Here is a 20,220-nt window from a genome sequence, read left to right on the forward strand (position 1 = left end):
ATTTGATGTTTAAATTTGCAGACAAAATCAGTACATTGTTGCCAAGGAAGACATTCACATGTAAAATTAAATTTATATATAGTACTTTATATATAGTACACAGGTTTAATGTTCACACTGGGACATGTCCATAGCAAACACTGAACATGTAATTTGTGCTTCATGACCTTTTGTGGTATCTTAACTCAGAACAAACTTGTGATTGAGAGACATGGAATTCTATTGAAAGTGCAAATTTTATTAGTCTTCAAAGACTTTACAGACCTTCCTCTTCAAGCAAGTTAATTCATGGAATGTAGTTTTGGCCAGACTGTGGCCTCATTTTCACGTTAACAGATAAAAAAATGCAAAATAAAAATGTAATGATACACCTCCAGTGCTGCGGAGAAATAATACAACTTTAGTACTACGCAGCACTCACAGATCAAGAATCTTCTCTCCGTGTGTAGATGTATTCTAAATTAATTAGCTGATCAAAACATTATCCGCAGTTTAGAAAGGCACATACACACCTTAATTCATACGATGTATAAAATGGACAAAACAAAAATTAGCAGTAGACAAATATGGCACACAAATATGAGTGTGGATTATACACTGAAACATTCTCAAGAGTCCTCAATTGTGTGCTATAGCCCACAGATCTAAAGGCCATGAACAATGTCACAATGTTATCACAGCTAGTACATTGGACACTAACAAAGCGATGCAGCAATAAAACAGCACTGAAATCAAAACAAATGCAAATTAGTCAATGATTGAACTCATCTCTGATCAGCAGAGGACACACACAGCTGAGGCTTCTACTGTAGAAAAATAATCCAGTCCTTCCAGACCGAGTGTTAAAGTATCAAAAAGCTGTGTGGTAGAGGAAAGGATCCCCTTTTACCTTAGGCCTCACCTTTCACACTACACCCGCTTGTGTAAATGCTACAAATTCAAACTGAATTTATTAGAAGCTAACAGATACTTGAAAGCTGTGGGATGTTACATTGATGTTTCTGTAAAATGGAAACAAAAGAAAAAGACACTTCCTGCCGTAGCACTTTAAGAAAACATTCATTCTTTAATGAAGATAACTCCTTCATCATGGGACACAAAGTCTTAAAAATGGTGTCCATCTATCGTCTGTTGTATTCAGTTTCAAGTCCCTGAACCTCTCACAGATTTCAGTGTAGTCTACGGCTTGAGATCTTCTCTTCACCTTCTTCTGGCTAGGTGCCTGCTCTACTCATTTGACAGTACTCTCAGCGTTAGAATCCAACACGGGAACACTGACTGCTGGCTCACTTTGAGGCAGGTTCAGTGGGCGTGGAGCTGTCTGGAGTACCTCCTGCCTTGGCAGCTTCTTCTGGTGGAGAAAATGACAAAGTTACTTGTGAGATCTAAAGGCGCAGACCTCGTCATTCATTAATCATGACAAGATTTTTTAGTTCGTTCATCTACTATGAAAAATCATCTACAAAAAGCCTGTATAACAGGGTGCGTGTGCCAGTGGTTGTGCATAATTGAAGACTTCATTAATCATCACAGAACCAGCTAACCTTTATCCTTCTTCTCCTGAGTCTCCTCGGCTGCAGTCTTGTCCGCTCTGAAGAAGATCCTTGCACTGCTTAAGGAGAAGTGGAGCAGCTCAAACTCCTGCAGTGAAAGGAACACAAAGAGTTCATAATCTTCACCTTCCACACATTCTCACAAATGGAAGCCTGTGTTTCTATACTAGTCTACATTTGAAAGGCAGATGACAACATTTCTCAAGTCTGCTTTTTCCAGAACTGACATGAAAATCGAGGGAGAGTCACACTGAAAGGGCTGAAAACTGAGATTATACCTGTAGATAGATATCCAGCCTCTTCTGGGTGAGGTTCATAGTTTGCAGCAACTTTTCATCCTGACTCGCGGACTGGACGTTCTGCTCCTTCACCACAGCATTCATCTCTTTCTTGTACTTATCTCTGACGGCCTGGAACCAGTGCAAAGAATCGAACTCCAGATACTGGTCCAGCAGCTTCAGGATGTATGCCACGCCTGAGAGAGCGAGAGACAGAGCAGCAGTAGAGGAGAGATGGAAAGAGGAGAGTACATCAAGAACCAAGACAGAAGCAGTAAAGCATAAAAATTTAAGGATGTGTTTTCAGTTAAATGTAATTTGTCTTTTTTACCCATAGCAAAGCCATCATCTGTGAAAGCAGCTCCACTTTTGTTCTTCTTGTTGAGTTTCTCTTTGCAGCTGATGGAGTGCTCCACAAAATTAACAGTCTACGATAGAGATTTGTTAAGTGTCAATTATTGAAAGGGGTACAAGTCTAATGCAATTGAACACAGCAGAAACACTAATGAAAAGTCTCGGCACTGACCAGTGGAGGTACAATCATGTAGAAGTTCCTCAGGTGCATATTCTTGGCACTGCGAAACTCAGGTGCAAACACCGCCACCAGCATCTTGAAGTACTCTGTCCCTTCGGCAGAGTTGCTGGTCAAATCTCCCAACACTGAGTCCAGGACGCTGAGAATGACACACAACATTTAAGAAGAACTGTGGAAACACCAGGTGACGTTTCCCCTCACATGTTTCTAGCTGTGGTGCCACCTAAAGGTGTAAAAAAGGAAATACAGTGGAAGTGCATATAATTGAGCTAACACTGACTCTCGCAGTTTATCATCCACTCGAGCTGTCACAATGAAATAAAGGCATGTAACTTTCTAGAGACAAAAGTAAAGGACTTTCAAATTACCTAGCAGCTCTCTGAGTCTCCTCTGACAGTCCCTCCTCCTTCACCAGCTCCTCAAAGTTAACAATATCCTCCAGGTCAGGAACAAACCTGGAAACAATACAGACATAAAAACATTATAGTGATATATGTCAGAAATAAACATCCAATTTTGAGGGAGGAAATCTCATCAGTGCCTCCACTTCTTAGAGCATTTTTGAAGGTTTCTCATGAGTTTTTCAGCCCTTCATATTACAATCAAACGAAGCACAAAGTTATATTACACAGCGTTTACCTGATAGCACTGCTGCAACAGTGGAGGCCTCCAGAACGGATCATACGCACATAGCCCATGGCATTGCCTGAAAGAAAACAGGTTAACCAGTTGGTATTGGCTTTCCTTTCGCCTGCACCTATGGTCGAATCTCTAAGATTACAACTGTATTTATGTGCATTTCTCACCAATCTGGCTGATGAGCTGTCTGAACTGGTCCAGGTAGCTCTGTCCATCAGGGGTAATGCCAAGCTTCCTGATGCCACGGTTAAACTTCTCTGCTCTCTCAAAAGGATACTACGAAAAAATACAAACAACTACAGCTGAACAATAGCTGGGAGTTTGAAGCTATTTCACCTAGTGATAGGACAACAAAAGGGGAAACAGGTAGTTTGTCCAGGTAACTGATTCCAAGAACAGTACGACAACTTAACCTGTTCAATAGCAGGTTCATTTCATCTTAATCACTGATCAAATGCTAGTTTTCTGCTCTCACACATGTTGTAACGACCTTCTGACCAGATTAAAACAGAACATTTCTGCAATATTCACCATCTGTCCATTTTAGTTTGTTAGTGACTCTTTTCTTACCTTCTGATCAGACTGGTCCTTTGTTTCTCTGAAGAAGCGGATGTCCTTGATGAGTCTGGACTTGATGTGTTCGTCGTACATAAACTGGCTGAAGATGTAAAACTTCTTACGCAGGAACTGGTAGGTGAAATTCACCTAATGAAAGCAGAAAGGAGATGTGGAAAAAAAAGTCCAAATGGAGACGTAATAGAACACTCAGCTGCCTCTCCTGTAAACTCACCGTGGTGTTCATAATGCCTGTGCCGTGGGTCCGGATGGAGTTGGCAATGTGACGGATGTTGATGGTGTTCAAGTGCTTGTTGTTGCTTGCCTTCTCTATGAAGATCTATTGGAGAGCAATTACTTCAGTAAAATCTGTTTACCCATGCACAGACAATCACTTAAAAAAGGGAGGAGAGGATGATCATGGAGGCTTCAAGTCTCACCTGGTTGTTAAGGTTATAAAGATAGCGAGAGACAAAAACATGAATGTTCCTCATGATCTCCAGAACATCCAAACCCTGATGAGAGCACACACAGGACACAGTTCATCAACCATTCATCACCTACACCTCTTAAATAAAAAAAAAAAATATTACACCTCTGTCAAAGATGTATAAGGTGCAACCACACAGACCTGCTCCAGGGTCTGGCTGGGCAGGTGTGCCTCTGTCATTGTAAGTCCATAACGCTGAGTGGCGAGGTTTCTCATCTCACTGTAGGTGGCCCAGTCGTGCAGAGCGACAGTCGTCAGGTTGTAGAAAGTTTTGTCCAGGTAGTGGGTCACGTATGCTGAGAGGACATTAACATTTTTTTTGCTGTTTTCCAGCAGGTGTCAGCATAACACCACACACACAATATGCTCTTTTTCCATTGACATGCCTGGATTTTACTTAGTTCTCCTAACAGATAATAGCTTGAAATTTTCCTAAACTTTCTGGATCCAGAGGAAAACAAATAGGTTTTCACCAAATTTCATAGAGAATAAAAATACAAATATCTTTTTTAAATATCTGTCTAACAGCAAAAAAAGATCAAAAAGCCAAACAGGTCTGAAACTAATCTGTATGTGTACATGTATTTACAGTTTTATGGCACCTTTGATATGAATGAAGCGGTTGAAGAACCGGATGGGTTTGAGGGAGAAGAAGTGGGCCAGATCCTTCATGCCAACTTTGAAAGGGTTCCTGTCGTCCAGCTTGAGGTGAGTGTGAACAGACAGACGCAGGTCCTTCTCAATCTCCTTACACAGCTTATCCAACAGGTGCTACATGAGAGAATTCAAAATAAAAGAAAGTTCACAAATGTACAAGAGAAACACGGAGGTTGGTTGCAACTCTGGTCAATCACATCTGGTCATTTTGTTATACAGAAGGAACTTCTACATCAAACATCCCCACACCTGCTCACCAGTCTGTACACTGGCTCTTTCTGCTCCTCACTCTGGCTGCAATATTTCATCTGCTCTCACCTCATTGAACACATCCATGATCTCTTTGTCGTAGCTCTCCAGTAGCTGGTCACATGACTCCATGTGTTTGGCGTGCATCATGGACGACACGCTGTCCCTCAGAGCACTAAACATATACTGCTCCAGCAAATCACAGACGTCGTCCAGAACACCAGAACAGAACAGAAGAAACAGAAGAAGAGGTAACAATTAAAGCCAAATGAAATCAAAGAGAAAGCAGTTTAAATGCATTAGCATGTGCAGTGTTTCAGATCTTCAGCATGACGTGTACATCAGAAGCTGTTCAGCGTACATGTATTCGTGCTGCGTCCACGGCGTTGTCATATACATCATCTAGGTAGATGGGAAACACAGCTCGGTGCCAGTAAAGGAAACTACAGTCACACTGCAGCTTCACCCTGAGGAACAAAGGGAAAGGGTCTGTAAGTATGCCCAAACACTCAAAGTAGGTCAAAGAAAATAAAATATTGCTTACATTTATGCAAGGGTTTGTGCCAAAGACGTAAACGCAGTTCTGACTGGGTCAAACATTAGCATCCATCAAAGCCAAGATACCAGTAAAAGTTTATCTTTTACTAGGTAGGTAATTGTTGAGAGTCATGTGCTCATGTGATGAATGTCAGCATTTAAATGATTCGGTTATATAAAGTGTTTGGTTTTACCCTCTTCTCCAAACCACTGTGCCAGCTTTTGACTGTCAGCCAATGACATCAGAGCAAAACACTGGCGTTCTATTTCACAAGATGTTGAAAGCTGCCTGTCAGTCACACTGGCTTTATGCCTAGCTATAGCATCTAAACTTCTGGAAGTTTACTTCACTGCCTGGAGGGTTAAACACTTTGCCAACTCATGGCAGATGGGAGTTAAAAAAAGGGATTGTGCCATGCACTAACTAGAAATGTTGCACTTGAAATTTTGTTGCTTATCAAAAACAAAAAAAAATTCCCACCTCTCACGCAGCTCACTAATCAGATCCAGCTTCTTCAGCACAAGCTGCAGTGGAAGCAACTCCTCATCTTTGAAAGTTTTCTAGATGAAGCAAGAGATTGATTTTAATGTCAAGATAAGAATCCAATGAAATAAAAAGGAAACAAGTGGCTGTATCCCATCAACCAGCAGCTTTTCCTAACGTACCAGCTGAGTGCCAACACACAGAGCCAAAGACACCACGAGCCGTCGCTCCTTAGTGCTGGGTCCACTGAGAGCATTTTCTGCCAGTACCAAAGACGACAGAACATCCAGCCGCTGCTCACTGTACTTCTTGTCAGAGATCACCCTTTTCTTCAGGGAGAAAAATATAAAATAATTTCATAATCACTTACGTTAAAACAACTGTAAATACTGATAATTTGAGCTATTATTTGTGTGTCTGTGTTTACCTTGGCGTTGCCAATGGCGTTTAGGGCCTGTGACTGCAGCTGCTGAGTGATGTGAGACACAGAGTCGGCTACGACCATAGACCGCCTGTGAAATGTGTGCTCCACAGCCTGAGGCAAGACATGATTTGACCTCATTAGTTTTACTCAGACAGACAATGAATTTACTGGTAAAAAGCATGTGCACACACACACAAACACACAACCTTGTCTTACTACTTCATGGGGACCATGCATTCCCCAGCCCTTAACCATCACAACTGCAAGCCTGACCCGGACCCTAAAACCAAATCTTGATACTTAAAAAGCCAGTTTTTTTGGCCCACACACATACGCACACACCTTGAGCAATTCAACCAGTCGACAGAGCGCTTTGACAGATGTCTTGGTCATGGGCCGCTGCATCGACATGTACATGTTCATAGTGGTCTTGATGATGGTGCTGATGCTGTATGCGTACAGGATGCCCTGTAATAGACAGAAAGCACAGTTGTGTTGGTTGTGAGAATTTCAGCTTATAGATAACACTTAAAAAAAAACAAATGCAATACAGTTATTTCTCTGTTTATGGAAGATAATCAATGCATCTTACTAGTACTGGAATTATTGGAAAAATGTGAAAGCAGTGGGATGCATCGGTCTTTATGAACTCATGTTCTGCTATGTTGTCATGCTTAGCCTTGCTGAGAGGGCTGCACTGTAGTCTGTACCTGTACAAACACGTTACACCTGCTGTTAAGGTCGTCTGCCAGCTTGTCACTTTTATGGTCCTTGGATAAGATGGACTCCATCTTCATCATCCAAGAGGTTACAAATACGTAGTAGGACTGAACATCCCTGAGGAGAAAAGACAACCGAAACAATCAGATTCTCAAATCTAGATATCTGGTTTAAACAGAATAAATATGACTGAGTTTTGGCCCCTCTGACTTTGTTAGTGTCTGAGCTCTTTGCTGCAGGTAGGTGTCTCTCTGTGCTCTGATGGCCTGGAGACTTTTCTTATCCATCAGTTTAGCTGCAGCTGGGACCTTAGCGATGAGGAAAGTGTCAGGAAACCAGATGATGTTAGCAGTCAAAGTGACAGCTGGAACCTGGAGGAAAGGGCAGACAGAAACACATGAAAAAGATGTTTCCACTGCCTCGAGATTAGTTAGAAATAAGGTATGGGGTGTTAGAACTAAAGAAAGATGGAAAGCCAAGCACACAAAACTACCTTTTTACAGACATCGAGCAGTGCCTTGTAGAACTTTTTGTCCACACTCCTGAAGATGTGAAAGTGAAGCACAAAGAGACCACAGACGCCAGCGTACTTATCTCTCTGGTCAATCTCCGAAGGTTCTCCTGAAAACCACATAAACAAAAAAATATTTTGAAGATGCAGGAAGAAGCTGCCACCTGTGAAACCAAGCTTTGATTTGAGGAGGAACTGACCAATCTTGGACTCAACATTAGTGAATATGGTGCGAATGTTGAAGGCGAACTCCTCAGCAAAGGCACTGTTTTTGGCAACAGCTACTCCTTCCCCAGGGTCATCGAATCTCTGTTCCACACAGGCCTGTCACACGGTTGTAAACATTATGAGGCCAATGGTGTTAGGAGGACATAAACAAAACATACTCAATCAAGTGTTTAGTCTTAAAATGACATATGCTTACATAGGCAGAATTGAATCTGTTTGCACCTTAGCTCAAAACTAAAAACAAAGACTTTTTTTTTAGCAAATACTTAATTATATCAACCAAATAAATGAATTCTAGAATGTAATAAAAGCCTGAAACAAAGGAAAGTTACCTGCAGTATCATGCCATCCAGCAGCTGCCCCTCCAGTTTGAGCAGGAGCTTCTCAAATGGTTTCAGCTTCTCTTCAGGGATGGAAAATTTCCCAGGATTATGGTGCACTGATTTCAATAACCTGTGACAGAATGATGCAGTCACAGATGACTAAAAACAGTATAAGATCACAAAATTAATTTCTTAAATGGTTTATTTAATGAAATAAATATAGTTAGGTAGAAATTTAATTAAAAAAAACCTGAAATTTCTACCCTCAAAATATGGATACTATATTAAGAATTTAATTTTTTATTTTTTTTAAACTTCAGCCTTTATTTTATCTAACTGGTTGCTGTAGTTGTCTGAGTATGTGTGTGTGTGTGTGTGTGTGTGTCTGTGTGTTAACCTTTTATACATCTTCCAGTGATCCTTTAATGTGCCATGATTTTCCATAATCTCATCAAGTGTGAGCAGTACTACTAACAACTCCCCGAGGTGTTCGTACACTATCTGCAGTGGGAACACAAAACAGACATAGTAAGAAATATTTAGAGACTCAGAATACATACTCATAGATGCACTTACAAAAAAAAAAAAAATCTAAAACCAACCTGAAAATGGACACCTGATGACTCAATGATTTTTGTTGCACCCCTGAGATATGAAAAGAGAAATGCTTTTGTACGTTTGTCTTACATTGTAACAGAGAAAAACATGCAATAAATACTTAAACCAGAACTGCAGTCTGTATGTTCTGCTTTTGTCTACATGTAAAGTGCATAAAGACTCTTTTTACAATGTGGGTTTTAAAACCAATCCAGCGAGAACAGTGCATTCACTGTGCAACATGACTGGCTTCTGTTCATGAGTCTTACTTGTTGCTGTTGTAGAGGGCAGCCAGCTGATGAACAATGTTGACCACCACTTCATAACATCTTGACACAAAGCAGGACAGTTCCTATCCAAAGAACCGAGAGAGAGAAGCTATTAGTGTTTTCTGTACTCCAATAAACTATGTTTATTATTATTATTATTATTAATAATAATAATTATTAATCACTCACCTGAAGGAATGAGATGAATCTGCCCATCTGAATCTGGCACTCTCCTTCAACAACACTGGTGTCAGACACTGTGACACAAAAACACATTTGCAACTTATTATGTATCAATTCTATGCCATATGTTCAAATAAAGGCAAACCCAGGATAAAATGAAGTACTGCTTGCTGACTGATTACCTCCTTCTCCATAGTACAATGAGCCATTGTAGAACTTAGTTTCTGCCTACAAGTGGACATAAATATCAAACATTAATTCAGAGCATAGAATCTGAATTTGTATTTCATAGCAAAACAATAACAATGGATACAAAACATACATATAGATAGATACTGCTTAAGCAAGTGTTGGCATAGAGTGCACTGTTTTGACCATGCTTACCTCATACTTGAGCTTCTTCACTTCACTACAGAGAGCAGCATAAACCGTGATGACTTTGTTCAGGACCTACACACCAGACAAAACAAGACCGATCATTAATAAGGGGGGAAAAAATGTGGATATAAGACTTTAAAAGTTACAGTGTCTTTGTCTTTACTTGCCTTGTTGTCCGTTTTAATTAATTCCAGTAAGGATGACTGCTCATATGGGAGAAGCTGAAAGAGAGAAGAAAGTATTAGGGAGGAAATTACACAAGTTTAAACTGTGTAAACCCAACTGTGCACATTTTCAGGCTCATGCATAGCCACTGGTGCTTTACCTTCAGGGCGATGGGGTCCAGAGTGAAGTCCCATACATCTCCAATGGAGTCATCCAGAGCCTCCTCAATACCCCTCAGCTGAGAGGTGTACCCCTCCAGAAACTTGCTGTAGTTCTTCAGTTGGACCTCTGTGTGTATTTCTGCAGGGTGGAGGATCAGGTCAAGGACATTATCAGTGGCTGGAAGTCACAGTTAGCACTATATCTAAATGTGTTTTTGAGGTTCTTGTACATTGAGTCTGGCAGCTGTCTATTTATGACTTCGTACTCCACTAGATTTACTATTTTGTTTTACTTACTTACTACTTCTCAGATTTTTAAATATCCTCCAGAACACACAAGTGTCTTATAAAACATTATGCATAGTTCAGTCCATTACCCAATGACATATGGTAAACAAACTCTACCTGTACCGGTTGATTAATCTTTAATAAACAAAAACATTCTTGTGATAAACTTAGGTAATTCTAATGGAGGACTTGTGTGTGTTTTCATTACATTGTAATAGTATTACATGTTTACAAGAGGTATTATAAAGTTTCAGCGTTTTGCACAAGTACAGTATCATAAGTAAAGAGCACTTTCAGTATGAGTGAAGGAAAAAGTATGCACATGATCACTTATTGCACTGGTGACCGATGGACAGCAATGCATGTCCTGAGCTTTGGCTACCAGCCCCAATATAATGGCTGAATGATGGCAGAAAATGTTCATGTTTTAATGTGGGTTATGATTAATATCTGCCCGACTGGCTAGCTAAATATTTATATTTTAAGAGCCAGAAAGAGGAAGCGAAATCGATACAGAAAATATCCTAATGCAACCTTAACCTGGACCTTTTCCTTCTGTTCTTGCTCTTTTAAATTAAAGTACTGTCACTGTGCAAACTAACCAACTGTTTATCTACTGTCATACTAATCAGCTGTGTCTGACAGGTTGCGCTGATTCATGTCAGCTAACTTATCGCAGTCACTTCATTTCACCAATTTACACTTCGCGTTTTAACGAGAATGAGTAAATTTCGGTAAATATTTTGCGAGATAATCTCAATGATGTTTATTTTACAGGCATTTGTTTGCAACGAACTGTTGGAGGTGTTTCCCTTCCAGTAAGTAGACGGAGCCCGGTGGCTAACCATCTTGCTAGCAGCGTAAGCTAACACCGGAGGCTGGTGCGGCTGTACGTTTTCTCTGCATGTCAGAGCTGGACACTGTACTTACTTTGTGAACCGTCGTCAAACCGGTCAAACTCCCAGTCCGGTGCGATGGTTTCTACCGCCATACCGCCAGCATAGGTGACCCTAAACACTGCTATTAGAAAGTGGAGCTTCACGGTCCCATGATGGGTCTCATGATTTTGTGAATGGTCGCTAGTGTTCATGGGAAATGGAGTCCAGAGAAGTTGAATACCAGAGATAGATAGATAGATAGATAGATAGATAGATAGATAGATAGATAGATAGATAGATAAAACATAAGACAATTTACTCCTTGTGAAGCACCAACCATAACAACTAGGCTATAATGCAGTCTCAGGCCAGCACTGAGCTGCTCTTAGCAAAGAACTGTCAAATAAATGTGTATATCCTGCTGTCTGCTGTATACTGGCTGCCACTGTATTTTAATATGCATGCACAAGACATGGTGTAGGTGGTGAAACAGTGAGAGTTATGTGGTGTGTATGTGAGAGAGAGCGTGCGTGTGTGTGTGTGTGTGTGTGTGTGTGTGTGTAGGAGGGGTTAGGGTAATGCCACAGTGAAGACTCAGCACACCATTCAGAGGACGACAGAGGCCACAAGGAAGAGTCAAGGTCAGCAGTGGAGTGTGAGAACAGATGCCTCTCCTCCTCCGATGGTTTCAAATTAAGGGTAAGGCCCCTTTTTACTCTTCTATTTTACCAACCATGTTGCTCAGACTATCAAATTAAAAAACATGACAAAACTTTACTTATACCAAACACACATATGGATTTTGCATCTGTATCTGTATCTGTATTTTGAAAGATGCCAGAGAGACAGAAACACACCAAGAGTTAAACTAAGCATTGCAAATTAATCTGATATGGGAATTGAAACTATCCTTAGTTCTTATTTTGGCCTCAACCCTCTGATGGTGATCTTAGATGATTAGTGCCTGACTGTAGAAAGGCTTTTATTATACAGTGTCTGCTTGATGTACCCTTCTTTGCTTTACATGCTTCTTAGCATCGTACTATGCTGACTTTCTCAAAGTAGCAGTACAGGACTCCTCACAGATAACATTAAACACTCAGCCTTGAATAACTTAATATGTTTTTGGCTCACCACAGTGTGGTGCCTGTAACTTTGCTGAGAATTTTTGATGAGACATTCCCTGGATTATAATTTAGAATGAATATTTAACAGTATAAAATAATGCTTCTTTCCATCAAAGTTATATTTTCTTAACTGCTAAAATATAGAATAAAGTTACCATTCATTCAAGCCTTTTCAGTGGGATAAAGCAAATTATTGAGACTATTTTGACACAATTGTGAACTACTGATGACAACCTTTTTTGCAGATTGTGTTAAAAAAAAACCATGTTGCACAATTCCTCTCCGACAACTTGGTGACCTCAGCTTCTTCGTACCTGATCATCCCTTAGGAATTTCAAATAAAGTGCATTGTCTCTGTCAGACAACATAGCCTCAGTGTTGCTGATGGGAAGCAGGCATGAAGAATGATAATGCAGGCAATCAGATGTCATCAGATGACTCTGAAACAGCCTTGTGCAACAGCAATATGTTCTACATGCCAAAGTTGCACACATGATTTTTCATGGAGCTGAAAAAAGTTTAGAAGTCCTATTTTATTACTTACTTACACTTTAAAAGTTATTAGTAATATAATACTGCTATTTCTGGTGTGTGGTGATATAGAAGGAGAACTATTGTTTCTGTTTTTGTTATAAAAGTTATATCTCACTTATTGCTCATTGTCAACCTTCTTAATGATCTGTACTCAAAGCAAATCATTCTCCTCTTCAGGCCAACTGTGTGTGACCAGTGTTTCTTGGGAGCTGGAACAGCAGGAGTAACATCCTGCTAAAACCCAACTGTACACCATGGTTGTCCCAGAGTCGCAGGATAAGCAGCAACCCACCAGCAGCTCTGTGGGAAGAAGCTCAAGCCCCCAGTACACATCAAACCCATCTTTATCCCAACACGCTGGAAGTCCACAACATTTCAGCTCTAATGGGAATATTTCACCAGTCAACACCAGTCTCCATTATGAGCCACAGGACTACACTGAGACGGACTTCCTACTCCCCAAACAGCTTTACGGTCGGTCAAGGACCAGTGGATCCATGAGATCAAAGGATACAGATCAATCGGTTGCACCTGCAGAGTCGGTTTGCTCCATGGTGCTGCAGATCCTGGTGCCATTTCTGCTGGCCGGGCTTGGGACAGTCTCTGCTGGGATGCTGCTGGATGTGGTGCAGGTGAGGAAACGGGCAAATGCTGAGGAGGACACAGAGGTCGTTAAGAGTTTAGATGATATCCCATATGAAGTCATCATTTCTAGTCTTTTCAAATGTCTGGTTGCTATATCAAGGAGACTAGATATTGAAAACATTCCTATTTTTCAAATAAGTAGAGAGATGAAGAGAGAGGTAGACAGGTGAAAAGGAGAGAGATCAATTATGGGCATCCAAATATTCTGCTGTACTGCAATCATTTAATAAAGAAACGTGGGAGTGATAAGATAAATAAAAACTCATTTGAAATGTTTATTTTAAATAAAGAGGATTTATTGTGTGTCTGTGGTGTTGGTGTTGACTGTGGCTTAATTTCTGTATAGTTTATAACTGTATTTTGCACTGTGTGTGTATGTGTGTGGGTGTGTTCATGGCAGAACTGGGACGTGTTCCAGGAAATCACAGAGATCTTCATCTTGGTCCCTGCTGTGTTAGGCATGAAGGGGAACTTAGAAATGACTCTGGCCTCAAGGCTCTCAACTGCTGTGAGTGTGTGCATGCAAACCCACACACACACACACACACACACACCCACACACACACACACACACAGACGTAAAAAGTGGCCTCTTGTCAGTAAACTATTTTTTGAAGCATAAGTGACATATATTGAGTAAATTAAGAGTTACCACAATAAAACATATAGCTTACAATGCCTTATGTAGTGAAATAAATAAGTAAAGAGGGTGTAGGGTAAACAATACAAGAACTGATACAGCTTCTTTCTCACAACAATATTTTCACCCTCTTGCATCATGGGTGTGAAACTCCTCAAAGACCTGTGAAGACCACAGCAGCACATCAACTTGCAGTACAATATCCTGTGTGGGAGCCCGTGTGGTAACATTATAAACAATACTTTTATTACTTATTACTTATTGAAGTTCAAGGTTTATTCTTGACCTTGGAGACATCAGTTGACAAAACACTGGCCTCATAATCCCTTTAGCAGCTGTTCTGGAGCTTTCAGTCATATCACATGGTCCTCATCAACTAAATGAGTTGTGATGGAAATGTGAATGTCCAAACATCCATATTCATGGAGCCCATATTTGTCAGGTGAATGCTGGGAAAATGGACTCTCCCAGAGAAAAGTGGATGTTGATTGTTGGGAACCTAGCGCTCAAGCAGGTAAATTCTCCAATTTTTGCAACATTACCTGTTTGTCTGCTGATTTCATTCCAGTCTATTAAAACCTGTGGATGTTTCTTACGACCACTCTGATTTTACAGCTTCAAGCCACAGTGCTGGGCCTGTTAGCCTCCCTGATGGCCACTCTCTTGGGCTGGATGGCAGAAGGAGAGATGCCCTTTAATCACATAGTGCTTTTGTGTTCAACCAGTGTTTCTACCGCCTTTGTGGCTTCATTGCTGCAAGGTAACAACACAACCTGCCCTCACCTTAAACCACTCTCCTTGATCTTTCCTTCAGTGTGAAAAGCTTAGATAGGTGCAAAAACAGAGCTACACACACAGCACCATATCTGTTAAATCATTTTGACATCCTAGTTTTCACCCTCTCTGCTTTGCCCATGACCTCATAATCCGCATTATGTTTAATTAACTATCACACATACATTATACATTTTTCAGGTGTTGTATCTCTCTTTAGGACTAGTGTCATACATCCTATCATTCCGTCTCATCATTGGTTCTTTCTTTTTTAAGCCTCCTCACAGTCAGTTTTTGTGCCTTTTCAGAGAAAAACTACCTAGATAATGGGGAAATACTCACTTTCTCAGAAAAAAAAAACAAAACAAACTTGAATGAAGAGTTGAGGGACAAATTTAATGCAGTTCAAGTTGAAACTAAAGCAAGGTAAAATTCATCAGCTTTCCAACAGAATGTACACCCTCAGGACTTCTTCAGTGTCACCTCATACATTAAGATCTTTACCTTGTCTTTAACCCTCTTAAGGAATCATCATGGTGGCAGTGATCATTGGCTCCAAGCGAATGGGAATCAACCCTGACAATGTGGCGACGCCCATGGCAGCCAGCTTTGGGGATCTCATCACTCTTGCCTTGCTGGCTTGCTGCGGTCAGTGGTTCTACTCTTTCTCAGGTAAAGTCTGTGAGGACAGTTTAATGCAGTAACACACACACACACACACACACACACGGATAAACACAGAGGACCACTTCGTCTTATTACAAGCAAGTTAAGCAGTTCTCACTTTTGGTCAACAGATGGCACTTTTGGCTCTTGTTCAACATCAACAAATATCTGAGAGCTTTGTTTTTCTCTTAATCAGAACTGTATCCCTATGTGCTGTACCTGGTGGACCTGTTACTTTTGTGCCTGATCCCTCTCTGGATGATCATTGCCTCCAAACACCCAGCCAGTCACATCCTGCTCCACACAGGCTGGGAACCAATCATTACAGCAATGGTCATCAGCAGGTACTCCCCTCAGCCTTGAGTTTCATAATAACCTTCTGATCACTGTCAAATTACAGTGGTGAATTTCTGTTAAGTCTGTTTCTGTAAGTACAGTTATACTCTACTAGTTTATCATTCACATACTGAGCTAAACTACACACACACACACACACACACACACACACACACACACACACACACACACACACACACACACACACACACACACACACACACACACATTGCATTAAATGACATTAAGATCAAAGTAAAGAAGCAACTCTTTTTAGAAAGAAACTAGCAAGACAAACTGTTTAAAAAATGCAGGATTAAAAAAGTTTAAATATGATGTGACAAGGATACACAATGTTTAGCAAATAGTGGGCAGTCAAGCAAAAGTCCAAAGAGAACTAAGGGGATGCATTATTATCCAAGTTTTGTTATATTCATTTTATTATAGGGTTTTACATACAACAGAAATATAAACTGGTTTTTCTTCTTTTAGTATTGGAGGACTGATTCTGGACAAGTCTGTGTCAGATCCAAACTTGGCAGGAATCATAGTTTATGCTCCAGTCATAAATGGTGAGTTGTGAAAAAATGTTTTTTTTTTTTTTAAAGTTCTGCACGTGCATTTATGGGCTGTTTTTTGGTGAAGATACAGATCTGAAAAAACATTTAAATGAATAGAGAAAAGGTTAAATCCCTGCTTTAAGCTGCTTTGTGCAAATTCTTGAGACAGAAACACCACATCCACATAACTGAACACTTCACAAAGGGAAAGCATAGGAGGAAAATGTGCCAGCATCTGAGGCCTCACTGCACTCCTTGGGACTCTCCTTGGGACTCTCCTTGGGACTCTCCTTGGGACTCTCCAGGAGATCCACATAAATACCACTCCTTCACCTCAAGACCCTTAGGCCCTAAAATCAGAATCGCCTTTATTGTCATTATACATAGTACAACGAAATTTGAGCGCTGCTCCCTTGGTGCAAACAACGGTAATTAAATAAAATAAATAGGAACTTAAATAAATAAAATAAATAGGAACTTAAAGAGAACACAAAATTACAATAAAGGAGGTATAAAAGGGCAAGTGATATGTACAGCTAAAAGCACATTTGCTGAAAAATCTACAACCAGCAAAGGCAAAGTGATGTAAAGCTTTGCCTTTTCTGTTTGTAGCATCCTAAGTTCCATATGGTATGTGACTACCTGGGTATTGTATGTTTTAATGTCTTAATTTCCATATGTTATGTGACTTCCTGGGTCTGGTACATTTAATTAGGGGCCCTAGGTCAAAAGGACATAGGAGATGAGCATTTCTTTGTATTAGGAAATGAGGTCCATTTAGATATGGACCATATATCTTGTCTCAGCTTCATGACACCAACCTATATATGCGGGTAGTTAGAGCTGATATTCAGAGGAGATTCATATTGGCTTCGACTCCTCTCTCAGGCAATCTCGAGTGCTTGATTTGATGCTGGACTTCTTTGTAATAAACCTTTTTATATACAAGCAAGACGGTGTCAGCGGAGTTTTCTTCATCATCATCACGTCATTGCTATTTAATAAACAACATGTTCAAGGCTGCACTTGAAAAAAAAAAAAAAAGACAAAAGCTCTAGTGGACAGCCAGTCAATTGCAAACATGTAATGCATTTTGCGTAGAACTGGAGCGGGCCAGGAAATTGCACCTCTGCCGGAATTTACTATGAGAAACTCCTCAGTTGTTACAGAATAATGTTAATCCTGCCCTCACCTTTTCTTTTCTTCTCAGGTATTGGAGGAAACCTCGTCTCCATTCAGTCTAGTCGTATCTCTACTAATTTGCATTTGAATTTCTCACCTGGAGAGGTTCCTGAGGACCGTAAAAGCTGCTACAATCCTTGTCGCACTTTCTTTGGTTCAGGTGAGGATCACTTGGTCAAATTGTTGAAGTAGAACTCTTTTCCCTCTTTGACCTAAAACAACCATGCCACACACACACGTAACTTGTCAGCTTTGTCATGGCAGGAGCAAACCATCGATCCGCCCAGATTCTGCTTCTTTTGGTCATCCCTGGTCAGTTGATCTTCTTACACATCATCCACCTGATTAAAGGAGGCCATACTTTGCCAAGTCCTCTCTTAACTGTCGCCTTCTTGTCTGCTTCCCTGATTCAGGTGAGTCTGACATGTGGTTATATTTCCCTATGGACAATATCACTGCTCTGCAATAAATCTCATGTGCCTGTCTCTTAGGTCTTGTCCCTGCTGTGTACAGCTGACTGTATGGTCCACTGGCTATGGCGGAGGCATAAAGACCCTGACAGTTACTCAATACCCTACCTCACAGCCCTCGGAGACCTTCTAGGGACTGCTCTTCTCTCTCTTGCCTTCCTCATGCTGTGGTGCGTTGGTGACTCAGGCAGTGTATAGATTCAAAACAAGATAAGGCTTGAGGAAGAACAAATACAGCAAAACATCACTTCAAGTGGTAAATAATAAAAATAAGGACAACAAAAAAATCATCAAAGGCAATCACTGATCGTGTTTTGTCTCATCACCTTTGTTATCATCAATATTCCTGTCACACTGTTTCATCTCCTGACAATATCAAAGATTTCTGACACAACTCTTATCACATTGCTGAGCTTTCATCTTTGCACATTAGAAGTACCCTTCCCTGGCTTACAGGATGTTCATCAAAACACTAATTTTTGTTTCTGTTTCATGGCAACTTGTCAGAAATGTGGATGCACATAGTCACACGAGTGCAATTAATTGTAGCAGACCTCTTTTTATAGGACAGAGTGTTTGCTCTTTACAGTCATAATTTTTATAACTTTTTATATTAGATATTAAACATAAAGAAATGAAAGCATAAATATATGTCCTTAACTTAAAACATGATTTAATTAATGTTGTAAATTCTAAAATGTTATGCATCTCTGTTTATTCTGTAGCCTACAGGAAATCGTAGTAGGCATATGGTGTATTTGTGTATAATGTAAAGAACATCACTGGGTATATCATTTGCTAATTCATAGATTGATACTTATTAAAAATCAATAAAATTAGGAACAAAAGTCAACACTGACTGAAAATCAGAAGTCCTGTATCAGTACAATGCCTCTAACAGACAATGTAACATCGTAGCCTCATTATTTGGTCTTCTAAATTTGTATTTGATCTATTTTGTTTAGGTTTTTGGATAGTTGAATGAAACTACTTGTATTTTGCAATTTCAAAGAAGCCAGACTCTGTGTAATAATGTGATTAAAGTTTTGTTTCACTAGAGAAAAATGTATGGGGAACCTGTGATCACACGATTTGAGTCCTTCACATAACCACCGGAACAAATGGAAAATCTTACCCTTGCTAGAGATATTCAAATTATTATGAAGAAGTTTAAGCTGGTCCAGACCTGAGTGTTTTGACTTAATTTTTTTATTTTTCTAAGACTTTGAAATAACACTGGTTTAATAACTGTGGCAAACATATGGTGTCATGAACATCGTTAGCACAGCTGGCTCAAAACCCAAGGCTAATTAATTTGCTGGCTAATTAGCTAGTTAACGAGCTAAGCTAACAAGCTGGGTATGGTGAGCGCAGACACCGATACCTGCTAATCAGTTACTTTAAAAAACAGGAGCACAGACTTCCTCACATTCTGTTAAAAAATCAACTGCACAACCAGCCACATTGTGTGTCCGATATTTGCATGAAAAATGGCACCAATGCCACAAACAGAGGTCACATTCAGAGAGGTCACATTCAGTGACTTGAATTAGCCCAGGTGATGCCTAGACCTAGCAAACAGCTAGTGTCTAGACACCAAGCAGCTGGCCAGCTGTGACAGCACCCACTCAAAGTGGCCACGCCCTCAGTTATGCCTAATTTGAAACCTTAATAAAATCAAACTGGTGTATTATAACCCATTTAAATACAGTACAGTTGTCATGAAGGAATTTATCTATAGCAGTGGTTCCCGACCTTTTATGCCTCACGGTTTACTTGAAAATCTCAAAAATGTTGGCAGCCCACATCTGACCTCATAACAATATGGAGACCAGATAATGCGTTCTCAGAGCACTTTTTATTTTAATGATAATGATTGAACGTTCGGTATTGAACTGAAAGCAAGGGAAGCTCTTTTTTTGTTTGATGGGGGAGAGATCGATTCACCATCTGTCTCATGACTCTCTTTCCTTTAAATTCTTCCTGTTGCTAACCAGCTATCCACTTTGACACTCCAGTTTTCGCCATGGATGTAATCTTTTAACATGCAATCAGACTGTGACAGCAAACAAGTATGTGATGCAGTCAGGCGGCAAAGTGGTCCTGCTGGCGACAATTAAAAACTTCTGTGCCTGTCCCCCCTCCCTCAGTGGTTGGCTCCTCCAGGCCTCCCTGGGTAACTGT

General features: G+C 40.3%; 2 protein-coding genes and 1 long non-coding RNA gene across 4 annotated transcripts; 1 reads left to right on the forward strand and 2 right to left on the reverse strand.

Annotated features, from left to right (window-relative positions):
• Positions 1-222: 222 nt before the first annotated feature.
• washc4 (WASH complex subunit 4) lies at positions 223-11,405 on the reverse strand. 2 transcript variants are annotated; one of them, XM_071504393.1, is made up of 33 exons: positions 11,155-11,403; positions 9,936-10,075; positions 9,778-9,831; positions 9,617-9,682; positions 9,415-9,460; positions 9,239-9,306; positions 9,050-9,132; positions 8,786-8,828; positions 8,581-8,684; positions 8,193-8,313; positions 7,833-7,956; positions 7,615-7,742; positions 7,332-7,492; positions 7,112-7,238; positions 6,744-6,869; positions 6,405-6,512; positions 6,160-6,306; positions 5,975-6,054; positions 5,318-5,423; positions 5,026-5,142; positions 4,653-4,821; positions 4,192-4,346; positions 4,001-4,075; positions 3,796-3,900; positions 3,576-3,710; positions 3,173-3,281; positions 3,006-3,072; positions 2,735-2,821; positions 2,358-2,505; positions 2,163-2,259; positions 1,832-2,028; positions 1,545-1,641; positions 223-1,351 (listed from the first exon to the last, which is right to left on the reverse strand). In XM_071504393.1, exons 1-33 carry the CDS (start codon positions 11,312-11,314, stop codon positions 1,287-1,289), a joined length of 3,615 nt encoding a protein of 1,204 aa, XP_071360494.1. In that variant the 5' UTR covers positions 11,315-11,403; the 3' UTR covers positions 223-1,286. The 2 variants fall into 2 exon arrangements, with proteins under 2 accessions (XP_071360494.1, XP_071360502.1); XM_071504401.1 differs by having other exon boundaries at positions 1,146-1,348; positions 11,155-11,405.
• Positions 11,406-11,676: 271 nt separating this feature from the next.
• Positions 11,677-19,105, forward strand: slc41a2a (solute carrier family 41 member 2a). Its single transcript, XM_071504433.1, has 11 exons — positions 11,677-11,801; positions 12,941-13,395; positions 13,809-13,916; positions 14,491-14,562; positions 14,664-14,808; positions 15,348-15,494; positions 15,685-15,832; positions 16,317-16,396; positions 17,595-17,726; positions 17,831-17,979; positions 18,058-19,105. Exons 2-11 carry the CDS (start codon positions 13,018-13,020, stop codon positions 18,232-18,234), a joined length of 1,536 nt encoding a protein of 511 aa, XP_071360534.1. The 5' UTR covers positions 11,677-11,801; positions 12,941-13,017; the 3' UTR covers positions 18,235-19,105.
• Positions 15,757-18,284, reverse strand: LOC139636390 (uncharacterized). The gene is made up of 3 exons (XR_011694391.1): positions 18,145-18,284; positions 17,664-17,778; positions 15,757-15,874 (listed from the first exon to the last, which is right to left on the reverse strand). It is a non-coding gene; the product is annotated as an uncharacterized lncRNA (long non-coding RNA).
• Positions 19,106-20,220: the final 1,115 nt, after the last annotated feature.

The sequence above is a fragment of the Trachinotus anak genome, unplaced genomic scaffold (genome assembly GCF_046630095.1).
Source record: "Trachinotus anak isolate AG129_WGS33_773 ecotype Australia unplaced genomic scaffold, CSIRO_AGI_Tana_v1 ptg000002l, whole genome shotgun sequence".
Classification (NCBI taxonomy): Eukaryota; Metazoa; Chordata; class Actinopteri; order Carangiformes; family Carangidae; genus Trachinotus; species Trachinotus anak.

Bases quoted from the DNA above. Each gene is read 5' to 3' on its own strand.
- slc41a2a (XM_071504433.1), top strand. From the start codon at position 13,018: ATGGTTGTCCCAGAGTCGCAGGATAAGCAGCAACCCACCAGCAGCTCT. The intron at 13,396-13,808 runs GTGAGGAAACGG...TGTTCATGGCAG, and splicing joins TGCTGCTGGATGTGGTGCAG to AACTGGGACGTGTTCCAGGA. The intron at 14,563-14,663 runs GTAAATTCTCCA...CTGATTTTACAG, and splicing joins GGAACCTAGCGCTCAAGCAG to CTTCAAGCCACAGTGCTGGG.
- washc4 (XM_071504393.1), bottom strand. From the start codon at position 11,314: ATGAACACTAGCGACCATTCACAAAATCATGAGACCCATCATGGGACC. The intron at 4,822-5,025 runs GTGAGAGCAGAT...TCTCTCATGTAG, and splicing joins TCATGGATGTGTTCAATGAG to CACCTGTTGGATAAGCTGTG. The intron at 3,711-3,795 runs GTGAGTTTACAG...TGCTTTCATTAG, and splicing joins CAGGCATTATGAACACCACG to GTGAATTTCACCTACCAGTT.